The 25518-nt window shown below is 31.9% G+C and overlaps 1 protein-coding gene and 1 long non-coding RNA gene across 2 annotated transcripts in view; both read left to right on the top strand.

The window, feature by feature from the left end:
- The window catches only part of LOC106457884 (WD repeat domain phosphoinositide-interacting protein 2-like), a 64260-nt gene extending 38890 nt beyond the window's left edge, over positions 1 to 25370 (top strand). The window contains exons 8-9 of the mRNA XM_022383951.1: positions 24418 to 24585; positions 25205 to 25370. Of these exons, the coding sequence (XP_022239659.1) occupies positions 24418 to 24585; positions 25205 to 25370 (334 nt within the window). The remainder of the gene's footprint in view (positions 1 to 24417; positions 24586 to 25204) is intronic.
- Positions 10190 to 15393, top strand: LOC111085434. Its single transcript, XR_002610265.1, has 2 exons — positions 10190 to 11550; positions 11783 to 15393. It is a non-coding gene; the product is annotated as an uncharacterized LOC111085434 (long non-coding RNA).
- Positions 25371 to 25518: the final 148 nt, after the last annotated feature.

Raw genomic sequence — 25518 nt, 5'->3', positions numbered from 1 at the left:
GTGTATGAAAGTCTCAATGTACACCACATTCTACCAAGATGTGTATGAAAGTTTCGATAAACACCACATTCTACCAAGATGTGTATGAAAGTCTCAATGTACACCACATTCTACCAAGATGTGTATGAAAGTTTCACTGTGTACATTGAGACTTTCATACACATCTTGGTAGAATGTGGTGTCCACATTCTACCAAGATGTGTATGAAAGTCTCAATGTACATCCTACACATCTTGGTAGAATGTCTAAGTGTCCTCTTGTCAGATCCAGCATCCTCTCCCTTTTCCTGGCTGCCCATTTCCATCATCGATTGAAGGAAATCATTCATACTAGCTTGTGGACCACACCTAATACATTCATCTCCCATTACCTTCATCATGTGGCTTTCTCCTCCTCATCTGGATGCCAAATATTGTCTGTTGCCATTCTCCACACCTGGGTCGACTCTGAGTGAGCATGTTTATATTTCTTTATTATTCTTTCAGGATCATTAATATACATGTTTTTTAGATCCCTCTCTGTGGCAAGTGGTGCCTGTCCAGGTATACTAACCCATAAATCCACACTGTATGGTTGTTCAGGTCTATAACATCCACTGTTGAGACAGTGTTCCACAAGAATGCTAGTGGGTTCATCCTCGCAGTGTTTTGTGTCATAACTGTGTTCATCCAAGACCGTACCAACTTTTGGACTATCATGAGTAAAGCAGTGTTAGGACAACTGCCCATCCCTCAAATCCTGGTTGAATAAATTGAGACTAGCCTGCTTTTCAAAATAGGATTTAGTGGTCACCCATTGCACTTTCTCCAGTGTTGCATTCCTCCAGACTCTCCACCAGATTGTCCCCCCCCTCTTCAAGTGGAGTAAGGGAGTCCTTGCCACTTAATATTTCCTAGCCAATTGAGAGTAGGGTGGTAGTTTTCTGTCAATATAGATGGTGTATCCTACTCCTACCATGGATCAGATGTACCATACCCAATGCTGCTTGGTTGTGGACTGGAAATGATTCACCAAAATGCAGTTCACCCCTCATCATACTGCCACCTGGATGTCAGTTCCTGGGTGGTCTAGTTTGTATTAGAGTTGGACCAGCCAGTATAAGTCCTCACACATGTGGCTGGTAGGGAGCCCTCATTCTACTGCAGACTGGATGATAAATTCCCAATGCTGCCTGGTTTTGGAATTGAGTGAACTACCACATTGCATTCCTCCTTCCTGCCGTTGCTCAGTTGTTGATGTCTGGGTTCACTTTGTGTTGGATGTGTACTGGATCTGCAAACATGTGCCCTGCTTGGATGGTTGAAATGGAAATTGTTTTCCCTTCTACCTCCTAAGTGTGAGGTGAAAACAGTTGGGACCTTCGTCTTACTACAGACTGGAAGACAAATACCTGATGGACTGGAGTTGGCACACCAATTATGGTCTAACCTCCCTAGCCACTCTACATCAGTTGGCACATGAACTTGCTTATGAATATGCTCCTTTTCCACCCAATTTAGTGACACATATTTTCACAATGGGCAAAGAATATACGTAGTTCATGTGTGATGTGGTCTCTCATGGATGTGTTCCTTTACATAAAGATGTATATCCGATAAATACCTCCTCTCACACTTCCCGCCCTACCTCCCTACTTCTGGTGCTTCTTTTTTGCATAATCTCAAAGTGAAGATTGTGTTCTACATTCTAGAGGGAGCCAGCTGCACCAGGAGGGTGTGTCATATTCCTATTGGTGGAGGGTTGTCGCATGCTACAATGCAAATGTGTTAAACATGTGGTAGGTGGGAGTATCAAGGCTAGCGGCAAGCAAAATATTTTGCACATATGAAGGGCAACATTGGATGAGAAAATAGTGGAGGTGAGTATATATTGGAAATACATTTTCAATTTAGAAAAATTATAACAGTGAGGCAAATGCATTTTATTGTAGTCCGCATGCTTGACAAGTCAGTTCTGCTGTGACGGCACTCAGTTGAGGGTCTCCTCTTGTAGAAATTTTGCTTGGTTATAAATTTTTTAAATTTATATATATATCTTTTCTGGTTGGCTTTTATAAAATGGAAAAAAATAGTGCTTCTTCAAAATCTGTGCTAAGAAAGAAGATTTCAAAGCCCCACAGAAACTTTGATGGTGAAGAATTATTGGATTTATTAGACAATTTGGATAGTTCATCTTTTTCAGAAAGTGAGAATAAGTATTTTCCAACTGAAGGAATGACATTGATAATAAGGTGTGAAATTTCTTCAGTGTATTGAATGAATCATTAGTTAAAAATGAAGACATTAAACCTAATATTATTGCTAGATTAGTGATGGTAGCAGGCCTGCTGATGCTGGTATGCATGTGGAGTGATGATTCATCAACCAGTTACAATTTACTTGAACTCCAAGGTTAAAAATTCACACATTACACAATGGAAGGATATTACTGTTGACAAGCTAAATGTTTCTTTGTGGTTGTTGCTTCACATGTGACATATTCAAATGTGATATTTCCATGACTATAAGTTAACTCTTCTTGTATATTCAAAACATACCCAAAAACCATGACTCACATGTGCATCATGTGGCACTCATTTAAAGATTTTACCAACATTGCCAATGATGCCCATGTGTGTTATGGTACAGATTTTAGTTGAATAAGCATATATGCCCATAGGTACTTTAGCTGATATTATTTTGTATTTTTAAAATAGTCCTAACAAAAAAAAAAACAGTGGCACCTGGCATGGGTATTTATTTTTGAGGCAGCAGTAAATTTCTTAAATTACTTTTTTTTCTAGGTATAAAATTTTGTAACATCCCAAAAGTACACAAAGCGATTTGAGTTTTAACCTGTTCAAAAATTGTGCACCCACTTTTCCAAATTTCACACTTAGACAATTGTTGTAAGAGCTTCTAAACCTACAAAATATTACTGATGAAAATAAGAGTTACTGAAGTATAATTTTTTTAATGACACAACATGATTTTTACATGGAGCAGTTACCTAAAAGCTAATAAAAAAAAATATTGAAAGTATGATATGATTTTCATTATTTATCTTACAATTACATAACAGTACGGACTTTTTACCTTTATTATAATACAGTTTTATTGTAAGCTATGAGTATCCAATGAGGCACATAAGAAAATTGTTGTTTGTAAGCTTAATAGTTCAGCAATATATTGTATATCAAGTGTGTCAAGTAAAGATAAAGTGCACATATCTTGAATTTTCCATAAACCATTGAAAGGATGAATATTGTAATTTTGCATTAATTTTCTATTATGTCATATTGTTGATTTTGTTTATGAGGCACATTAAAATAATATGAATTTATTAGTCCATAACTGTGCTCAGAATGTTTCTTTTATTCAGCATCTTATTACACTGCTCTATAAAGATAACCTTATAGAGGAACAGTGTTAGTACAAGTGATAAAAAAACTTGTTTAAAAACAGTTTAGTTACATTAATATATGACCTGAAAACATGTTATAACAACAACAACAATGCATATGTTACAATGTAAAGCAGAATCTTGCACAATTCATGAATATTTGATATACGAACCAACAAAGTGTAAGTACAATGCCCATACTTAATGAATGTATTGTGAAATGTTACCAACTAATCTTTTATGTAACATGATTAAGATTAGTGGAAATTTTGTTTTGAATGTATAATTACAAGTAAGAGATACTTTTCTGCTGCATATTTTAAGCATGGAGCTCTCTGTACTTTAAAAAACAATACATTATGGAATCACTTCTTTGTGGATACTGTTTAGTATGCTATACTGCTTCATGAGCTAATGTGAAAATTGGTGCATTGCATGGAAATAATAAGGTTGAAAGAATACTTTGTGAAGTAATGGAAATACTGTTATGATTCACCAATCTAATTTAGAAAATTCACAAACAATAAGCTTTTATACAATTTGCCTACCATCTAATACTTAGCAAGGCTCTATTTTACAGTTCCCAGTCAATTTCATGAAAAGCTTCTGTGTTTTAGACATTTATAGTCCATTTAGAGATAATATTATTAATTTCAAAATATGTAAATCCTTAATTCAAGTTGGTTGATCTCAACATCCATGTGAAATTTTTATAATATATTCATTTTCTAAAGCTTTAATAGATGTATGGATATTCTGATTGGAATTTTTTTTCGAAAGTTCTTTTTAAAAATGAAATAAAATTAAACTACAGATATTTTAATGTTTTCTAAAGGTGGTTATACACACACACACACACACAATAAACTTCCTCTCTCTAGATGTACAGTGTTGGATAAATTGTCAAATTCTACCTAGATGCTCTGACTTTTCTATTTTCTTAGAGAACATGTATTCAACATGCGTCTGTTATGACTAAATTGTTGATCACACTTTTGTGTGCATAAAGAAAATAATATAAGCAAATGCTAACATTAACTGAATTAATTTTTTTTTCTTTTTTTTTCATAATGGAGAGACAACGTGATTAGATAATGTTTTTTTCCTAAAGTATCATTATTCAACATGCATCAGTTTATAATTAAATTGTTGTTCACACTTTTTTTTTGTGGAAAAGAAAGGATACAAGCAAGTTGTTGAGAAATAACAATGTTAACCTTAGCTGAATTACTCTTTTTTTTCTCTCTCTCTCTGATAATGAAGATACAATACTAATTTTTTTTTTCCATAAAATTCTATTTATTCATTTGATTTTATTTTGTCAGCTTCATATAGCTCTAGTCTTTTGTAGTAGTGGCAATATGTCACTTTACATAGTTTCCCACCTGTTAGTTACTAAACAGTATAATGGAATATTCAATATGAATATATTTTTTGAATACTTGTACTAGCAGAAATTACATTTATTGTTAAATAAATGTTCCAAAAAACACTTGCCTGCTCTCACACTAACTTTATCTCGAGAAACGTTTCTCTTCTCTGACCATCTAAGCGTTAGTACGAACCTTACTTCACTTGCTCCATCCTTTTATACCCCACTGTATTGCCCAAAGCAAGTTAAATCTTATGATTCTCTCCACCTACATCAATGTGCCCTTATCTGAGATCCGTATATAAGCTAATGGTATTACTTCCTATTCACTTTTCTTGAAGGTAGAAATTTATGATGACTGTTTTACGTGCTTGCTGCATGTTTCTCTTCAGTGTTGAATGGCTCTAGTTGTAACTATGATTTAGATTACTCTCCCCCCTTATTTAAGACCTATCTTCTTGGGTCTGGAGTTTTTTGTCTATTTTCTTTATGTTACAAAATAACAAAAATGAAATTTTGAAGTAATAGTTTTTTAAAGTGATTTCAGTAATAATATTTTGTGTTTATTTCTCTTCTTTTTCAAAAACCCTTTGGCATTTTCATTTGGATCCCACTCGGTGACGGGTGTTGCCTGGTCAGGTATGCTTTCTTCCAAATCTGCACTAGCTACCAATCGACTGATAAAAAAATGTCCTGGTAGCAACGAGCTCTGTTGAGATGTGGTGTTCCATAAGACCACCTTGTGCACTTTCCAGGTGGTAAACAATTATAACACAAAGACTAATACACTATTGGACTACCACTCATGGATCATCATGAATAAAGCTTAAGGGGATTTTGCCCATCCCTGATGACCCCTAGATTGAATTAATTGGGGTCAGTTCGTTTTTTCAAAATAGGGAACATGGTTCACCTACTGCACTGTCTCTGGAGCATCATTCCTCTTGACTTTCCAACGTATCCATCCCCACACCATTTCTCGTAGTGAAGTGTGTGAGTCTTTACCATTCCCAGTTTCCATTCACTTGAGTGGTGGACAGAGGTCTATTCCTCCTGAGTGATGCCTGAACTCATTATTCCACTCAAGGAGAAGAGGGCAAAAGTGGGTGCCCTCCTACCAATAACCCTGGATAATTTTCCTAGATGTATGATGGGAGCATGTGCAGCCTGTACAGAAGTCTTCTCATAATTCCAGTTCAGAGATTGCTCTTCACTGTCCAGGTGAGTTGAGCATGGCCCTTTGTTTTGGTCATTCTCTTCATTTTGGTGATTGTGGAAGAGGGTTCTGAACTCCTCATAATTCTACACACAAAGCATCACTTCCTGGGCCCTTGGTTGGACTTTGTTTGTTCCACATACTCCTCGTAATGCTGGGGACAGGAAGGGAAGTGTTACCTTGCTTCTCAGATTAGTCCATAATCCCAGGCCGAGTATTTTGTTTTTCAGGTTGAGTGAGGCATGAAAGGTCTCGTAATTTCAAGTTTGGTTTGTTGCAATTTGCATTTCTTCAGGCTGGGGCGAGGGTTTGTCTACTTTTGTGTTGCTTGTCTTCTCTTCGTAATTCCGGTGGTTTGACGTGCAACATTCTGTAACCTTCAGGTTTTGTTCCAATAATACCACATTACTAAACAAAACTAAATCCACAGTGATCCTCATGCCCTAACCACTACGGTTTAGATGTAGAATTGGGTCAACAACCCTGTAATTCCAAGGATGAGACAACAAATATATGTTCTTCTAATGATGCTAGGATTTTTACTCTGTGGCCGGTAGGCCTTTACCACCTAGGAATTATATTTCATGTTGTCCAGACAAAGAGCATACCTGTTTAAGAAGTAGTGTGGATCCCACTATTGTGCTATTACTATATCTAATTTTCTAATACCTCTTTTCTACGCAAATGCTTTCTGTGTGGCTCTTGCCCTCACTAATCCATCTACCTTGTCAATGTGGGATTTCAGCTATAGTGAGAGAGGAGGTGTTTTTCGGAAGCTAATATTTTCTTTACTGAAAAATGTATTTTCATTGATACTTACCTCCTTTCAGACTCTCCGCCCTTCCTCCCCATGAAATGACAAGTTTCAATGCTAATTGGATCTTCTCCAAAAGTGAATAGGAAGTAATAACGGGGAGCTTATATACGGATCTTGAATAGGGAGTAAATTGATGTAGGTGAGGAGAGAGAATCACAAGATTTAACTTATTTTGGGCAATATGGTAGGTATAATGGCAGGAGCAAACGAGGTAATGTTCATACCAATGCTTAAATAGGCAGAGAAGATAAATTTTCATCAGGATAAAGTTATAGGGTGAGAAGGGGGATGTATTATCAGAATTACATTTTCGGTAGAGGAAAATGTTAACTTTACATAGTGATTACGTGTGTTTAATGAATAATTTTTATACCATATTTCTTAGCTGTTTTAGTCACATAATTTTGTGACACTTTTCTTTATCAGTGAAGCCTGGATTATATATGATTTCAGAATACGTGGAGCATGAGTAACATAGTATGTACTTGAACTCTATCTTTTTAACATCTATGTCGTTGTTTCTTAGTTATATCTTCAAAGATGTGAGTCTGTATTACTATAATCTAGAGTAAGTTACGAGATACAAAGCAAGTTTATAATACAATTTTAAACTTCTTATATTGTCTATTTATAGATTTGAGAAAATGTATTTATTTAGGACAGTTTCCTAAATATATATATATATATAAGTACCATTTATTATGGAAGCACAGTAGGAAATTAAAGTTTTACCTCATAAGTCAAACAATTCATATGTGTATTATTATTTTGTTTAAGATAATTAGTTGATTTAAATGTATGCACCTATCGAGCTTTCAGACATACCCTACCAAAATTAAGTCTTGAAAAACACTCAATCAACATTTGATTGTGGCATTCCAAAATACTCAAATGTCCATGTATTGGCCAAAAACATAATCCTGAAATATTATCAGCAATTAGAGTAAACACTAATTCACTTTTTCATAGTTTGTATTATTCTGTAGTTAACGTTATAGACTTCCTCATATTAAACTAACCTTATTCAGTGATTTTTATTAATTGTTTTCAGTTTTTGATATGAGAACTTAATCATACATTACAGGCAACCACAGCCAAGTCTGTATTTTGAATTTAAGTATTTAAAAATAGGCAGGTTGGACAAGCATTATTTCAGAGAAACTTGTTTATCAGCAGCCATATTCTATATGGGCTGTTTATATACCTTGAAAATCAGACTTAAGTCTATCCATTTAATCTCAGTCCTCCTTATAGTTTGAAGTCCAGATGTATAATATTTGTCTTATAAGCTTTCTGGTTACAGTACAGAGAAGCATTTCACTCTACTGAAGTGATCGTTTTTAGTACTTATATGATCAAATTCATAATCTACATGGACAGCTTAATGTCCTACTTTGCATCTTAAAAATATTTGTCTCTACCTTCTGATATCTCAAGCTTTCTGGAAATTTTGGGCAGTTTCTCAAAAATATATAAATAATATTTATTATGTAAACACAGTAGGATATCAAAATTGCACCTAGTAAGTCAAACAATTTAGAGGCAAATAACTTAAAAGTAACAAATAAGAAACCATTAATTTTTGTGTGTCTAAGCAAAGAAAATAAATATAAAAGTAGCTCAATCAGTTGATTTACAGATGTTGCATATGGTAAGGAATGTTAGAATCACATAATAATAAAATATTTCTTTGATTGTGAATGTTACTAGATTATTTATTCAAATATTGGATGACTGGTATAAAAAATAATTTAGCATGTGTCCTTGATCATACCGAAAGATTGGTCTTCATAGTAATGACTAGTCATAGATGTCACTATTCCTGCTGTATAAAAACTGTATAAAGCTAGGTATTTCAAACAAAAATGCTGTCATAATAGTATGCTCAGGCACAACTCTAATAAATGTTTTATTAGCTTTACATGTAATGTGATTTATGCTTCAGCATATTACCTGTATCAGTTAAATTCTTAAAACGTACTGTGTTTTCTTTAATTGTACATGTACTGTGTTGGTACATTGGACCAACCCCCATTTTTGTGAAACTGTACATAGTAGTGTTTACTATAACTAGCTGAGAGTACCCATTAACACGTTCATGACATTGTGCACCACTGGTGGTATATTTGCATGTTTTCTTTTGGATGTTGTGAGCCACCTGTGGTACACAGCACCCATAAGTTATAACTGCACCTCATATCCCCAAAGTCTTGTATGTACAGATGGGTATAATAAAGCCATTCCTTCCATCATGTACCACTGGTGGAGCACGTATGCCATGTTGAAAGAGCAACTGAAATAAAACAAATTTACATGATTAAATCACTTTTTATTTTAAAATTACATCTAGAGACTGGCACTAAATTTTTCATTGAGTAAATAAAATAAAAAAATAACTAACGGAGACTTCTTTCATAAATAAAAAAACTGTAATGAAATAAGGATAGAAATGAAATGGAAATAAAATTTTCATATTGACTAAGTGGAGCAAAAACTAATTAGACATTGTTTTTCTTTAGAAAGTTTTATAAAAATGGGGGGAAAAAAGAAATTGAATATTTCAATTCATTCTAACTGTCATTTATATTTGTCATTGAAACACTCCAAGCACATTGTAGGCTTCCCACCACAATCCTTGAACTATTATCATCCACAGTAGGGATTATTTTATCTGATGTCCCTTTTTTACTATTGTGATATTGTGAAATATTCATAATTCTTCTGAAAAACGGCAAAATTATCTAAGACAGAGTTTACAATGAGGCTTTACATTTCTATCACATAATTAGGGAAATCACCTTGCCGTGAAACTGTTAAGAAAGCAAAAATTGTATAAAGGACAGGCTGTATAATGTTCTCCTTCTTTGCTTTCTTTTGTTATTAAATCCCTAATCACCTCATTATATGCTAATTGCATACCCTGTTTTGTGAAAGGTAATAATTGACTCACTTAACTGATTAAGTGTCTTTTAAATTAAAAGCCAAGGTTCTGAAAAAATAAGTAGTAATGTGCCTTATTTCAGGATGTTTTTATTCCCCTTCTTATCAAAAGTCCTAAAAAATAACCCATGTACACCATCAGACAGTTTCCAGTTATCGTACCAAAAATTATGGTAATTGAGCTAGTAAACTCTGGGTGATGGATACTAAAACACACACACACACAAACATCATTATAGTAAGATACCAAATTTATTAGGTATATCTTCACAAAATTTGGCAAGCTTTTAGTAAATGTGAAAAGTCTTTGTAAACAAAGAAATCTTACAGTTTTTATATTTCATTCGCATAACCTATAAAAACCTCATAAGTGATTATCAAAAAATTTTTTAGGAAACTTTATATTTTATTTTTTCTATTAAACACTGCATATAGGCTTGGTCCAATTGACCAACTTTGTAATCACCACAAAAATATATGAAATTAAATTACACTTTTTTTCTTTCTAGAATGACTATGTTGTTACAGATAGTTACCCACTATTTACTCTTTCAGCCAATGCTAATACAGTCTCCTGGACATTTAAATTTATTGCCACTTAGATTAGTGCCAAAGTAAAGTATCACAGCAGGGAAGCTCTATGTAAACTCTATTGAGCTCCCAGCATGATAGTCAAATTACAACGTGATGCTCTCATGCTACAGAGTTTTTGTTGTTGTTGTTTTTATATTATTTTTATCTAACCTAACAATCTCCTAACTTTTGAATTTGAGTTACTTTTTACAATAATAATTGAAAGGTATACATAAAAAAACAACTTTTGTACTTATCTGTGGATCTTGTACTTCTTTGCTTTCAGTCCCTGGATGAACTTACTTTACCCTATTTTTTGGTAATGATAGTAGTAATACATAAAATGAGTTTTATTTATTTCAAACATGAAATTAAGATTAAAATATTAACACAAAAAATATAATTGCCTAAAACTGTTATAATTTTACTGGCTTTCTAATTAAGGTACAAGTGGGTTAGAATAATTCATCTACCTGGTCAAGATGACATTAGCAATAGCTATAATGAAACTGTATGCCAAATTAATGGAAAGCAGTATATTAAAATGTCAGAAAGAAGTATTGACATTATTTTTGAGTGACAGTATATCATGGGAGGGTTTGACTTTCTGAATTATATTTCAGTAACGTGAAGAGATTGGACAATAAAAATTTACATAACCTTTTGGCATTACCTATTCTATAAATGTATCATTTATGTCAAACACAGAAGACCATATAGGCAGTGGGCAATTCTGAGAGAAAGTGTCATGTGATACATTAAAGGGAAGATAAAAATTTATTTAAATATTTACCTTTGAAATTAAAAAATTAAAACTTGTTAAATTTTGAATTATAAGTTACATTTTCCTACTAAGATTTTTGACATACATTGATAAGAGTCATTTACTTAAATTTTAAATGTAACTGTAAAAGTTTCTGACATGTGCACTTTGATGCAGCCATACACATGTGATTAAGATGTCCAAAAATTCAGGAGGTGCTTGCTTCAGTTTACTAATGATTATGTTTATATTTGCCAAGACTTGTGAAGTACTGGAAGTTGTCAGATATAAACAATGTTTGTGCAACTGTTAAAATATTACACATTACTGTTACAAATGCTGTTCCTTTTGGTATTCTGCAACATTAAACACAGTGTGTTTGCAGATCATCATCAGGAGCTGAGATCCAGTATGGAATCTCCACCTCATTCTGGAATTTTTCTTGAAGATGAAAATGAATTTCCACCCATCACACACAAGTCTGATTGGTAAGCTACTTTTCTCCTAACTCCAGAATAGATAAATATCTTTACAAAAAGATCAGTCTTTTACATTTTATCATCTTTAAACCCAACTGGTTGGTATGTTTAATACTTAAAATAATACATTAATGATTCTTAACAAATTAAAAATGCATTTTTGTATTTTCCTTAGTTATTCTTGTCCATATTATATAGTTGAACCAATATGACATGATCTTCTAACTTATGGGTTTTGCAGATTTATAGAAAACCAGATCAAGATTTCTGAAACTCCCACAAGGAACTTTGTACTTCTGATATAAAATTTGTCATAAAAAAGTCACCGTTTTTATTGCTTTAAATTCTCACTTGCTGCTGCTAGAATGGGAAGTACTACGCATTATTTTTATTTGATAAAACCAACTTTATGGTATGTTGAAATCGTACATTGTGTCATATGTAATACTTGTACATGTAATTGTAAACAATAATTTTCTTTGTACATACATGTATAATGTCACAAATAATTAAAATCATACTGCTTGTTTTGTATGAATATATTTTGTAAAATTTTAACAACATATTTGTTACAAAGCTTTGAATATATCCCTTGTGGTGAAGTTAATAAACATTAGTCCTCACAGAAACTTTAGAACATTGAATGAAAATATAATTAAGCAAAACATATCAGTTTTTAGCACATCTTTATCAAAAAAGAAGCAACTATCTGTTCAAATCTGTCTTAAGGTTTTATCTACTTTATTCTTATGAAATTTATTCAGTTGTTGTGAATTAATGCAGAACTGTGTTTGAATGAATTGTTTTTGTAATATTTCTTTTCTATGTTATAGCAGATGTTTTTATTTAACTTCATAGTTGTAAGAGTATATACAAAATGTTATATAGACCGTAAGAAATCTTTTAATTCAGCTTTTAAATAATAACAAAAAAGGAATACTAAACAAATTGCAATCTTTGAATATTTAATATGTTTTACTGATCTTTCATTTAACCAAAGAATGTGACCAAACAAAAGTTGTGAATGTGATGTTTTTTTTTATTTCGAAGTATGACTTGTATCTTTCATTTCTGAGCTTATGGATTTTCAGAAATTCTTCTACAAGAGAATATATATATATATCTATAGAGTTGTACTTCTGAAGAATATTTTCATAGTTATATGAAAAGCCAGTACAAGATGAGTCAGATGTACTAAGAAATATAATTTAATTATTTTTTTTGCAAGTGATACTTGTTTTACTGTTAATGTCATATGTTATTATTTGGGTTTTTGGTAGAATTACTGTTGGTGTCAAATAACCATTTATACTAAGTTACTGTGAAATATAATAACATTTTATATTTCAGTGAAAAGTTTTTGATGAATGGCTGTTCAGTTAATGGTAATGCATTCTGAGAAAAATGTTTTTGATAAATATAGTTTGGTAAAATGAAAGTTTTAGAGAAAATTTTGTGGTTGGAATTGCATCCTGATGAGTAAGTATTTTGTATATTGTAATAGGATAAAGCTCTAAAAATGTACATGATGAATTACTGTACACTGGATAAATTTAAGTTCTCAGAGTGTGTGAGTTACACTTAATGTACAGTTTCATGGCATTTAAGCATTCAAAAGAAGGTTCAAGTTAGTTAATATAGCACTGTAATGCAACTTCATCTTAAAGGAAAGGTTTTTAACATATTTATAGATAGATTACAATGTTGCGAAATTACATCTCTCAAGTAAAGAGTATAATTGTATTTCTCAAAGAAAGTTTGTTCATAAGGAATAGCGGAATTATATTGCTTAAAAAAATGGTCTTTTATGAGTTACTGTAAAATTAATGGGTGTTTTATTTTCCAAGAGATTTGTTAATATATAAATACTCATTTTCCTATGTTGTGGAACTGAACAGAGAAGTTCCAAGTGAATTGCTTTATAATGTAATGAAATTACATCTCCATTGAAAAGTTTTGTACACTTGTACAGTGTAGTTGAAGTAAACCTCACAGAAAAGGTCTTTGATGTACTTAATGTGGGTTCTGTTGAAACTACACATCTCACAGTGTCTTTGGTAAGTTTAATATAACTTTATAATTACATGAATACTTTCTTCATATTTATGTAAAAAGGAATATTTGTTTCATTTTAATTTCTGTAGCGTTAGTTTTATTTCATTCTTGCTTTTATTCTACATGTCTGTACGATTTATTTATATGGCTGTTCAGAAAGGTAATTTTCAAAGGAGTCATAAAAGATTTATGATTTTTACAAAACAGAACATAGAAGTTATAAAGAATCAACTATAGAAGAAAAGCTAAATGTTATTTTTTCTTAGCCAGGGTTGAGATCTTAGTTGTAATAATTGATTTAAATGCATTGTTTTCATGTGTTTTGACCTTTATGAATAACAACAGCAGAAACAAATTGAGATTTCTTTTGGCGATCATTTTTACCTAATTTCTCAAATGACAGATGATGTGCAGAATACTTGAATATACATGTAATTTCTCAATTTCTTTATTGGATGATACGTTTCTGGTATTTTTTTTTTATAAAATTTGTTATTTGGTTATCTGTTAATTAATTGCTTTCAAGAAAGAGAAGTCATTTACAAAATTCATAAAATCTCACTATATTTGATTTCGTAATAAGTTGCTTGTTTAAATTATCCACATTCTTGCTTTTTTCAAATGACTATACCTAAATCTGTTTAAATATTATATTCAAGTTTATTAAAAATTACTTCCAAGTCTTTATGTACCATCTGAGTAAATCTAAATAAATGTCAAAACCATGCACACTATTAGTAATACTATCTGCATGAATGATTTGTTGAAATTTTTTAAATTCAAACATTAAATTATTTAGCATCAGTGACAACTTTTTCTGACGTTTGTTGTTATTTTAAATCAGAGAAATTTAAACACAATAAATTTGGAAAATTTATCACTCATCAAAAAAACTTATTTTGAAATAGTAACTATTTCTGGCCAAGGCCTTTCATGAGGTAGTGCCTAAGATTGTCATTAAAATATAATGAAAAACCAACTTGAATGACAGTAACAGAATAAAGATATGTTAATTATGTTAATCGTAAAAAAAAAATGTTATGTAAACAAAACAAACAATACAGTAAAACACGGATAAATGCTACGTAATAACTTAAAAATTAAACGTGAGTGAATGTGTGAAAGTACTTTAAGGTAATTCCAAATAAGAGAAAGAAAAGAAAACAATTTCCTTTTTACAGTTACAAACTACTGGTTAAAGATGGAAAGAAAATGGGGTGTGGATATAAAATTAGGTCACAGTGAATGACTGACCATAAAAAGGTAGAAGAAAACATTAAACAAAAGAAGTTTTTTTTAATCCTGATAGAGAAATGGTTCCCAAGATACAAATAAGACAGTTTCATGTGTTCACATGAGGAACATTTAGTAGGAGCACACCTTAAGGTTCAAATCTACATCTTATACTAATGGGGTGTAATTGAAATAAAATTCATTTTGGTTGAGCAATTAATTTCATAAAAGCATCATATTAAAAGCCATTAATTACCTTAAAATTACACCAATTACTTACAGTAAAGTTGTGTCAGTTAATAATTCACTGTATATTTAATAATTCAAAAAATAACTTAAGAAGAAAAAGGTTCACAAAGATACTTTTTAAGTTCAGTAAGTCACCAATTCAAGATTCTAAAGTGAAGTTCTACCCTAAACTGTAGTGGTTTATTGCATACTTTCTAACACTATCTGTTTAATGGAAGAATAATTTATATACCATTGATGTTCTTGATACATTACCTGAAAATGTTAAGCACAATAAATATTTTGCATCAGTTAATAAAATAAATTTGAAACTTCCTGGATTTTTTAATGTCATTCTGTTGTTTCTGGTTTGATTCTGTACTGTCCTAAATAGATATTCCATTGTTCTTTTGTAAAAAAAATTATTGAATTTTAGTAATTGTAGCCTTGTTTAATTTATAATGTTTCTTAGTCCCTGATACCAAAGCTAATTTGTTTGGATCTTGTTTTTGTTTTGGGAAGATCCAGAACTTGGTTATTTTTTATTCACTCAGAACGAGCTATCTTGTAGGACCACGAGCTGCTACTTTAATTTCGATCATTGTATGGAGAGTATAAGTTTATTGACTTTTTCCCTTTTATTGTCTTAGGATTGGCTTGTCTTTTCAGACTAAACACCTAATTATCCAGAATACATAATAGGCTACTCCTTTCACTGCTATATTACATGAATTGGGTATCATTATTTAGCTTGTTATTTTTATGTTTTGTCTGACTTTCCCTGTTGGGACTTGTGTTAAAATGACCTGTAGTAAAAACTGAGGAATAGTAGAATAATATTTTACAGGTTAAACAGTGACTGTTTGGAAAGCAGGTTAGCAAAAAACATGAATTTGTTGAAAACAAAATAGAAACTCAAAAAACATGACATTTTGTCTTTCGTTAGTCTGTGAAAAATAATTTTATTTTCAAGTATTGAGCAACTTTAGTTTTTAACATCAACAATAAGCTTATTTAACCTGCCAGAGTATGTTTGGTAGAATAAATGTGAAACTCCACCTGCCTAAGAAGAAATATTGTGTTTATAGTGTAACAAGAAATTTGAACTTGTACATGTAAACTTTGAGTAATTATACCATATATCACATTTTTAATTCACTTTGAAATCAAGCAGAAAATGAGCCAACTTCGCTGTGGTTCAATATAGTTTTATTGAAGATAAATTATTGTTAATGTTGCATTCCTTGAACAGAACTGTGGTATTCAGTTAAACTGGCTATAGTGTTCTAATAACAGTATATAATGTACATCTTGGTAGGATGTGTTATTTATTAAAAATTTTATACTCATCTTGGTAGAAGGTGGTGTTCAGTGAAACTCCCAAATACATCTTGGTTAGAATATGGTGTTCAATGAAACTCTCTCATACACATCTTGGTAGAATGTGGCGTACATTGAGACTTTCATACACATCTTGGTAGAATGTGGTGTACGTGGAGACTTTCATTCACATCTTGGTAGAATATGGTGTTCAGTGAAATTCTCTCGTACACATCTTGGTAGAATGTGGTGTACATGGAGACTCGTACACATCTTGGTAGAATATGGTGTACATGGAGACTCGAAAAGACATTGGAAATCAGAAGACAAGCAATAATAACCCAATCTGATGAGCTGGCGAACTTACTTGTTTTAATTTATATGATTTCAGAGATTTAGCCTGCACAGACAGCATTGCATATAAAATTTTAAATTTGATGGTATGTAATTTGTGTATGAAATAATTTTCCAACTTAAATAAATGTGGTAAAATTATGCTGCATTATTTGATGAGCAGTGTACAAGCAGGACTTGGTGGGGACTGTATGGATGGGTTCAAAACAATGCTGTTGAACAAGCTGTGAATTTTCAGCCATGGGTACATTTAAGTGATAGTCTGTCTCATTATTTTATATCTGGATGAATCCATTGTGGTTGCAAATGCTTCTGGCTGCTCTCTGGTCAGTAATTCAACATTAAAGACAGCTGTACCACACTTGGACACCTCTGATGTTACCAGTAATCCATGTATGCATAAGATGCTGTTCACAAGCTACTTCTTGTACTACCTGAATTAATAAAGCTGCAAGAACAAAACATTGCCTGAAATATTTTTTTTTCTTTTATCTGGAGAGTAAAGGGCATTTTTTTTTCTAACTTTATTGCCCAAAATCTACATGTAAAGATGTATTATCTATATGTGTAATGTACCTATAGTAATTTATTTTTGATTTAAACTCCTGAAGGTAGAGGCTTTATTAATTAAGTACTCATTATATGTGTTTATTTTACACTGTAGTAGTTTGTTTGGTTTGACATTTCTTTCAGTGTAAATCTGTGGAGTACTTACCAGTAGTTAATGCTCAAATATAACTTTTCAAACGTATAAGATTATTGTTCTTATATATTCAAGCTAATATATTTATGAATGCACCAAATTTAGAATTGCTTAGAATTAGCAGGTGAACTTAAATACCTAGAGCCAATGCTGTATATTGTACTTCTTTTTCAGTTCAGAACTCTTAAAAGAACATATATCAATTCAAGGAAATTGTTCTTACAATAAAACCTTACAAGTGAAATCCTAAGCTGTCTTTTGAATTTTTGTGGATAGATTGGATGGACATGTCGACTTATCAGGTGATCAAGCTTCTGGACTGGCACAAGTCAAAGAAAGTCCAGTGGTTGCTAACAGAAGAATGGAAAAACCAGGTTAGACATTTCACGTATATCTATGTAACAGACTTTTCCACAAGTATAGTATGTATGTATGTACAGGGTAAGAACAAAAGTCCTAATTATTCCTATTGTTGTGAAGTAGGTGTGGAATGTTGAAAATGAAAGTGTTTAGGCATATATAGAAATATTTGTTACCTGACATGATGTCATGATATAAAGGTCAAATCAAAGTCGTCAAAATGTATAAATGTGCATAATTTTAATAATAATATTTATTTGATTTATGTTTCTGAACAAATATATATACTTAACAAAATAATTCAAACACTGGTTATATGACTTAAATGTTGTTCTCAATGCTTTATGGAAAATTACTGATAATATATACACACACATTAAAGTTTTTTTTAAATAATAACACATTTATCCATAGGGCCTTTCTGTACGTATTAATCCAATGAAAACACTGTACAAGATTTATTTTTATATAAGATAATGACCTAACTGCTCTATCGCTTGCTGTAGTAAAGTTGCTCTTGAGCCAAGCAATTTTCTAACCTATATGGACAGGTACGGTAAAGTGTATGTCACGATAACAAATATAATATTCCATGCATGCTTATTATATTGTTATACTTAGCTTTTTATTGGAAAGATCATACTATAACTGAAGATTCTTGAACATTGTAATTATTAAGCATAACGATTTTCACCATTTTAAAAAAAACCTTAAAATACAAAAAAAATCAAATTCAAAACCTAAATAACACATAGAACCACAATTGATGCTATCATAAAAATTGGTTTTCTTGTCATAAAAGAAATCACTAAGTGGAAGATTTTCCTTACAATCTGTTACTGCTACAGAACCATGTTATAATTACAGAATTGAGAAATTTCAAAATTTACTGTATTATTAAGATAATTTTCTGTAGAAACTATACTGTGAACCTTTGCCACAAAATCGTGTGCTGTATTTTGAGATTTTAGGTGCATTACAAAAGTGGTGATCAACTCCCACTATTCAATCAGACAAGAGTAGCCCATGAGATGACATTTTGTGCTGTTAACTAGCTTTCTTCTCTTTACTCTCAGTTCAAAACTAGTGAGTTATATACAGATAACCCTTGTGTAATTTTGTGCAAAATTCTAAAATTAAAAACTTCGTAGCTCTGCTTGAAAGAGCTATCGAAGAATGAGCCCCTTATACATTGCAATGATTTTGCAAACCCTGCATGAAGGGGTAGAATCATCAGAACTTTACTGTTATAGTTCAAGTCTGTTTTCTGGAAGGTTTAATACAAAACTATCCGCTAAATTACAGAGTTGTATTATGCTAAACAGAAAAAGAGAAGGAAGTTTTTGGTATACAGTTAAATTTATTGTATCTTAACAACGTTCCTTTGTAAAGATATAAAAATAATTTATCAGTCTGATTCAGAGCATTTGTTTATATAGCACTAGCTGGGGTCTTTTGTAATTAAAGTCTAACTGCTTTTGGTCAACTAAAATGTATCTGAAGCATTCACGTAGTACTTTGAATTTCACACTAAAATTCTTTATCTGTCACTCAATAACAAAGAAAGACAAAAGTACAATAGCCACAAGAGAAGTGAATATTAAGTTATAAAACAATTTTTGTATCCTGTTTTATAAATATATATCTTGCTTTTGTTTCAATTTCTTTTGCTTTTTGTGCTCTTTACATTTTGTCTTGTTACTGCATTTGTTCAGTAATTACATATGTTTTGATTTAGGCTTCCAAGCTCTAGCTTATTTCTTTCTGTAACAATGTTTTTTTTTGGTTCATGTTTTTGATGTGTTTCTTTGATTCAATTATCTTCAAATAAAATGTATAATTTTTATGGGAAGTAAAGAAACTCGTAACAAAATTAAAATTTAGCAGATTGGGTACCTGCATACCCTTAATAGTGTGGGCTAATAAAATTGCCTTATCTTCGGCTACAGGGGCTTCAAGCTATGCTGCTGTTGTACGGGGCTGTGAGGGAAGTTCCAGTGAAGGTTTGTAGGCTCCTGGTTCATGTTTGCATGATCTTTCATCTCATTAGCTTGTTTTTAATGGGCATAGACTAAGGTGCTTTAGGATAAACATAACTGACAAAAACATTTAGTTAAAGCTTTCATAATTGTTCTCTTAATGGAAGTATTATAAGGGCTGCTGTTTGCACACTTGCTATTAATGTCAGGCCAGGAAAAAAAAAAAATTAAAAGCAAGCATGTGCAGTATAACTGAAATTTGGCTAACATTTAAGTCATTATTTTAAATCAAATTTATAAGAAAGTGTTACAGAAGTATCAAACATTAAATTTAAGTGCAAAGACATAACTAATATATATATATATATACGTAAAACACTTTTTGGTAATAAAATTACAAGTTTTATTAGCGTTCTAAAATTATTGGTAATCATTATTATTTATTGGTACCTAACTGAAAAAAATGTATTTCTTTAGCAAAAAATATTTTTAATGTAGCCAGACAATCTGCAGCTGTAATCTAGCCATTAATAGAGAACCTGTGAAAATTGTAAATCTCAAGTTGAAAGACTTCTGTGATGCTTTTTAAAGTATTCTGCTTTCCATTTCAAAGCTTATGTATGTTTAATACAGAATATTTTCCACTTCCCTTCAAAAAGAGTGACTGTGCATAAAACATTGCCATTTACATGTAAGTATTTTTAGTCTTTGTAAATGCGATTCACTAAGTAATATAGAAAAATAATTTAAAAAGCTTGCTCTAGAAAAAAAAAGGTAAGTACAACTTTGTGGTAAAAAAGAGAAGTTTCAGGAATGAAAAATAAATTGGTTATTTTATGTTAAATACATAAGGATATAATAAAAACAAGTAAACATATGGTGTACTTTTCCTGTTATCTAAGCTTACAATATTTGAAAAATTGCAAGTAAATTACTGCATATAAGATTGTGGCAATCTACTGTTTTTTCTTTTTGTTCACTTTTGTTAAAAAAATGGTTGTATACATGTCAAATTATACCAGGTTTTTAAATATTAGAATGTCATAGTAAAAAAATTTTTAATTACTAAATAAAATGGATAGAGTAATCTTGAAAAGGCGTATGATATCACTAAGTCTAGGAGCATAAGCTACGATCTCTGGTTCTTCTTCCTTACATCAGTATCTAAATGAAGCTACAAATAATTCTGGAGGTAACTCATCTGGATGTGATTACCTATTTAAGGTATCTGGAAAAAAAAGGAAGGTTTTTTTTTTTAATTTTAATTTCTTGTAGCAAATTTAAACTAGATATGTTCATTTTAAGGTAGTCTTGGTAATAAGTATGAAATGGCATGCCACACTATTAAGGGTTCAGGTATAAGGCTTTGTTTTGCTTGCAAAACAAGCTAAAATAAATTCAGATCAAAATAGAAAAAGAAATCGATATTTCTTACAATGTTTATTGATAATCATTGTATAATTTTCAGTTTTTAACCTATGAGGCCAGCTACTTTTAATTTCAGACTCTGATATCTTGTATAATAGTACTCTTTTTCATTTTTTCTTTTTAACTTTAAAAGGCATCTCATAAGTTTGGCTTCCTTCGTTGCTGTTACATGACTCCTAACTTCTAAAGAATTATCCATATTACTTTTTTTTCCACTTTGTTGATGTAATTTACTTTAAAGTTCACAACCCCATTACCTTTTTCTGGTTAAAAGAATACAATTTTCTTATAATTTTTCAAAGCTTGGGGTTTATCCTTGCTTAACACATTCACTGCCACTGGATACGTGTGTGTCCAAGGATATGTTAGCCAGTGCTGGCAATGCATGCATGTCAGCTGAAACTTCCAATACAATACCTTACTAACTCTCACATAATAGCTTTTCTCATTAAATGCTGCCCTCTATATGCAAAAGTTTTCACTCGCCACTATCCTTGATACTCCCACCTACCCCACATGTGTAATGTGGTATAGCTATGCTGTGGCATGCAAACAAGCATGCGACAACCTTCCACCAATAGGAGTGCAACATACCCTCCTGATGCAGCTGGCTCCTTCTATACTGTAGAACTCAACCTTCACATCATGATTTGACATAATAATGTGAAGACGTGTTAAAAATTTGCTTTTAGAAAAATTTTTTTCCACGACTTTGTTGTTTCTAGTTTTTTGTTTTTCTGCAGTTAAACTTGAGTTATTGTTGGTTGTTACTTTTGTTATCTACTGTTAGTTGAGTTATGAATTCCTAATTTCAAATCACTGCTACTACTGCAATAGTTCACACTACTACTGAATCTTAAATTGCAGTTTCTCAGGCTCCAGGCTCCACACTTTCAACTGAGTAGGTCTTGGTTTTAGTACATTGTGAATTGGATTCCATTATGTGACATGTAGTGTCACCTAATCCCAAACCAGTTATTCTCTTTCCTGGTGAAAGTGGACAAGATGATGATGATTTGGATAGCCTTTTTCAACCTCCTTCCTTTGCTGTGCAATCCCTTCGTCCCCCTGTCAACACCCGTAGACTGTCTTCAGCCTTTCTAGATATGGTGTCACAGGTATGTTACATCTTGTCTGTGTCACCTCTATCATATGGTTCTTCTCTTTCCCTTTTACATTCCGCCCCTTCATCTTACTACCTGGTTCTTCTCATTGAGCCTTTATGACCTGCTCAACCTTGGTTTCTGATTCTTACCCTCCTTCAGTCAGCATCTCTGTTACAACTTCTGCTATCCTCGTCCCTTCTTTGACAACCTCAGTCACCAGTGTATAATCCCAGTGTCTCCACACTCTGGTTTTACATGTGGTATTTATCTGGTCCATTGCAAGGCAGTCTGGGCTCTCCATGCAGGTAGCTTCCATTCTTTCCCATCCTGTCCGTCCTTCCTCCTTACTGGTGTATCAGAGAAGATGGTGTGTTTTTTGCTGGTGGTCTCTGTGCAATGGTTACCTCCTTTCTCATCCTACTTTTCCTCATTTCTCTGAATTTTATTTACCTGGCTGTCTGAGAGTGGTTTTTCCATTTCTACCACTGTCAGATATAGAGCAACCTTGTCCAATACCTTCCATTTCTCCAGTTCCATTAGTGTTTTCCTCTCCTGTTCTCTCCCTTTTTTTTCATTCCTTAGATCTCCTTCATCCTCCTGATACTATGTCCTTTCCTGATTGGGACCTCACTATAGTTCTTCATGCCCATACCCTATCTCATTTCAAACCTTTAGCCACTTGTTCTCTGTACCATTTGTCCCTCAAGACCTATTTTTTACTTTTTTCTTGCCTGTGGTCATCATCAGTCAGATGTTTCCTTTCTCAGCGTATCATGTGTCCTTTATCACCGTACCTATGTTCTCCTGTATCTGGATCACAGCTTTATTTCTAACAAGTCATTGGCTCGTGAAGGTGACATCACTTTGGCCCATATTTCCCTTCCTTCCATTTCCCTTTTATATTTTTGTTTTGATCTGGATTGTCTCCTCTGTCTTGTTCATGATGTATGATGTTATATTGCATTCATGGCTTCTTTCCATGGTTCCTGTTCCTATTTGTTAATCCATTGGAACCTTTCCACTCTCTGTGATATTTCACCTTATGGGATGGATTCAGAGAATAATTTCGTAATGAAATGTTGCACAAAAAGTTTATAATTTTGAAAAATTTTTTCACCTGTGAAATTCAAAACCAAATGCTCCTTTTGCTGTTTTTATATAAGAAAGTATTCCAGTGCTATGTAAATGGTCACTACATAAATCTTTCATATTTTCATACTGCTACAAATGCTTGTTCTATATGTATACTTATATTTCATTTCTTTTTGACATATATTATTGCCTTTAGTGTCTTCCACAAATTCATTTTCTTATGTAGCTAAAGAAAAACATTGTCATAACAAACAGTATATTGTTATAATACTTTAATTCTTGATTACAGATATATATATATATATATATATGTGTGTGTGTGTGTGTCTGTGTTTGCTATAGCATTAGATTGTTTCTGATTACTTGATTTCATAACAACTGTGATAGAGTGAAAACAACATCAGGCCTTTAACACAAAGGTGATAAAAAATTAGGATTAGTGATGCTTTGTCACTTGATGAACACAATCAATATGTGATGTTAGTATGCTTAAGTAATTTATTGCAGAAGGTTTATCTTAAATGATTAAACAAAAAATTTTCAACTTATTAATGAGATTACACAATATTCAGAAGAAATATTTGAATAATTTTTTAATTGACATTTAATGTATTATTACATTTAAGAAAATGTATTATCTGTACCAGTATGGCAGTAATCATTGAAAATTTAAACTATATATTCCAGGATTTTAGATGTAAGAGTATGTTTATTTGACATTTTTTTTAAAAGAAATTAATCATTATTTTTAAATAAAAAGTTTATGTAAAGAGAACGTATTCATATTTTTTCACTAACATTAAAACCCCATGAATCTTTTCAATCTGATTCAAATATGACATTAAGTTAGAACAGTAAAGATAAATTCAAGTACTTAGGTTGTTTTTCCATGTGGCCTTCACAAATGCTTACTTCCAGGTGGATTATAACATATAATAACACAATTTTTGTCATCAGTTGCTCTTTACTGCTGGATTCCTGTTTGGAAATATAGATTTTATTTGTTTTTCTTTCACAGAAGGTATGTTGAAGAACCTCAAGGTTGGATGGAGTATGTAGGAAAAGCCTTAATGCAGTCTGCTAGCTATTTACCAACTCAAGTGACAGATATGTTTAACCAAGGAAGATCATTTGCTACTGTTCATCTCCCTTTCTCTGGCCTTAAAAACGTGTGTGCCTTGGCATTGTAAGTCTTTCTAACATATACTGTGTACTTGTTATTTAGAAACAGACATTTGTACTTTAATTTTTCAACAAACAACAGCCATGTAAAATTTATTGGTAAACATGTAATTAGCTCCTATTGTTACCTTTCAGTTTTTAAAGACATGATTATTATTCAGTCAAGCTCATGGAACTAGAAATATGAGGGTTGCCAAAGAAAAATTTCATAGTTATTTACATATGCATGTAGAAATTTTATTTAATTTTTGCATCATAGATAATCATTGAAGGCTACGGTTGTGTTGAGAGAAGTAATACGTCAATTATTTGTGGGAAATTTGTGAAAGCTGTGTAGGTTATGGGCCAAGTTTTGTAACTGAAAAAAAAAGATGTACCACGTTTTGGTTTTATGTTTTCAAATTTGGTAAGTGGTTAATTTTACTACTAAGGTTTATTCTTTTGATGCACTAACTATGGATGATTCATGGATTTTACTAAAGATGTTTGTTGAGAAAAAATACTTGTTTGTCAGGAAAGTTAAATTACTCGTACAACTTTGAATACAGAAGGAATTAACTTGTATAACTCAGATATATATTTCTTTATGTTCTACATAACAAAGAGTATGATTTTTGCAATAGAATTCAGAAGATACCAAGAGTACTGGTAGCTTCAGCTGATGGATATTTGTATATCTATAATTTGGAGCCAGGTGAAGGAGGAAACTGTGCTCTTGTTAAGCAACACAGGTGTGTGGTTTCAAATATAACCCTAATAATTAAAACCTTTCGAGCGGGACCATATTAACTTCTGTCTTAGACTTCTAGCAGATCATAATCTTATCAAGCATGAACATATTAACTTCTGTCTTAGACTTCTAGCAGATCATAATCTTATAAAGCATGAACATATTAACTTCTTACTGTACACTTCTCATGGGTCATAATAAACAGAA

This window comes from Limulus polyphemus, unplaced genomic scaffold, assembly GCF_000517525.1.
Source record: "Limulus polyphemus unplaced genomic scaffold, Limulus_polyphemus-2.1.2 Scaffold386, whole genome shotgun sequence".
NCBI classification, from domain to species: Eukaryota; Metazoa; Arthropoda; class Merostomata; order Xiphosura; family Limulidae; genus Limulus; species Limulus polyphemus.
The sequence above is the reverse complement of the archived record's forward strand: the minus strand, read 5'-3'. Positions and strand labels throughout refer to the sequence as shown.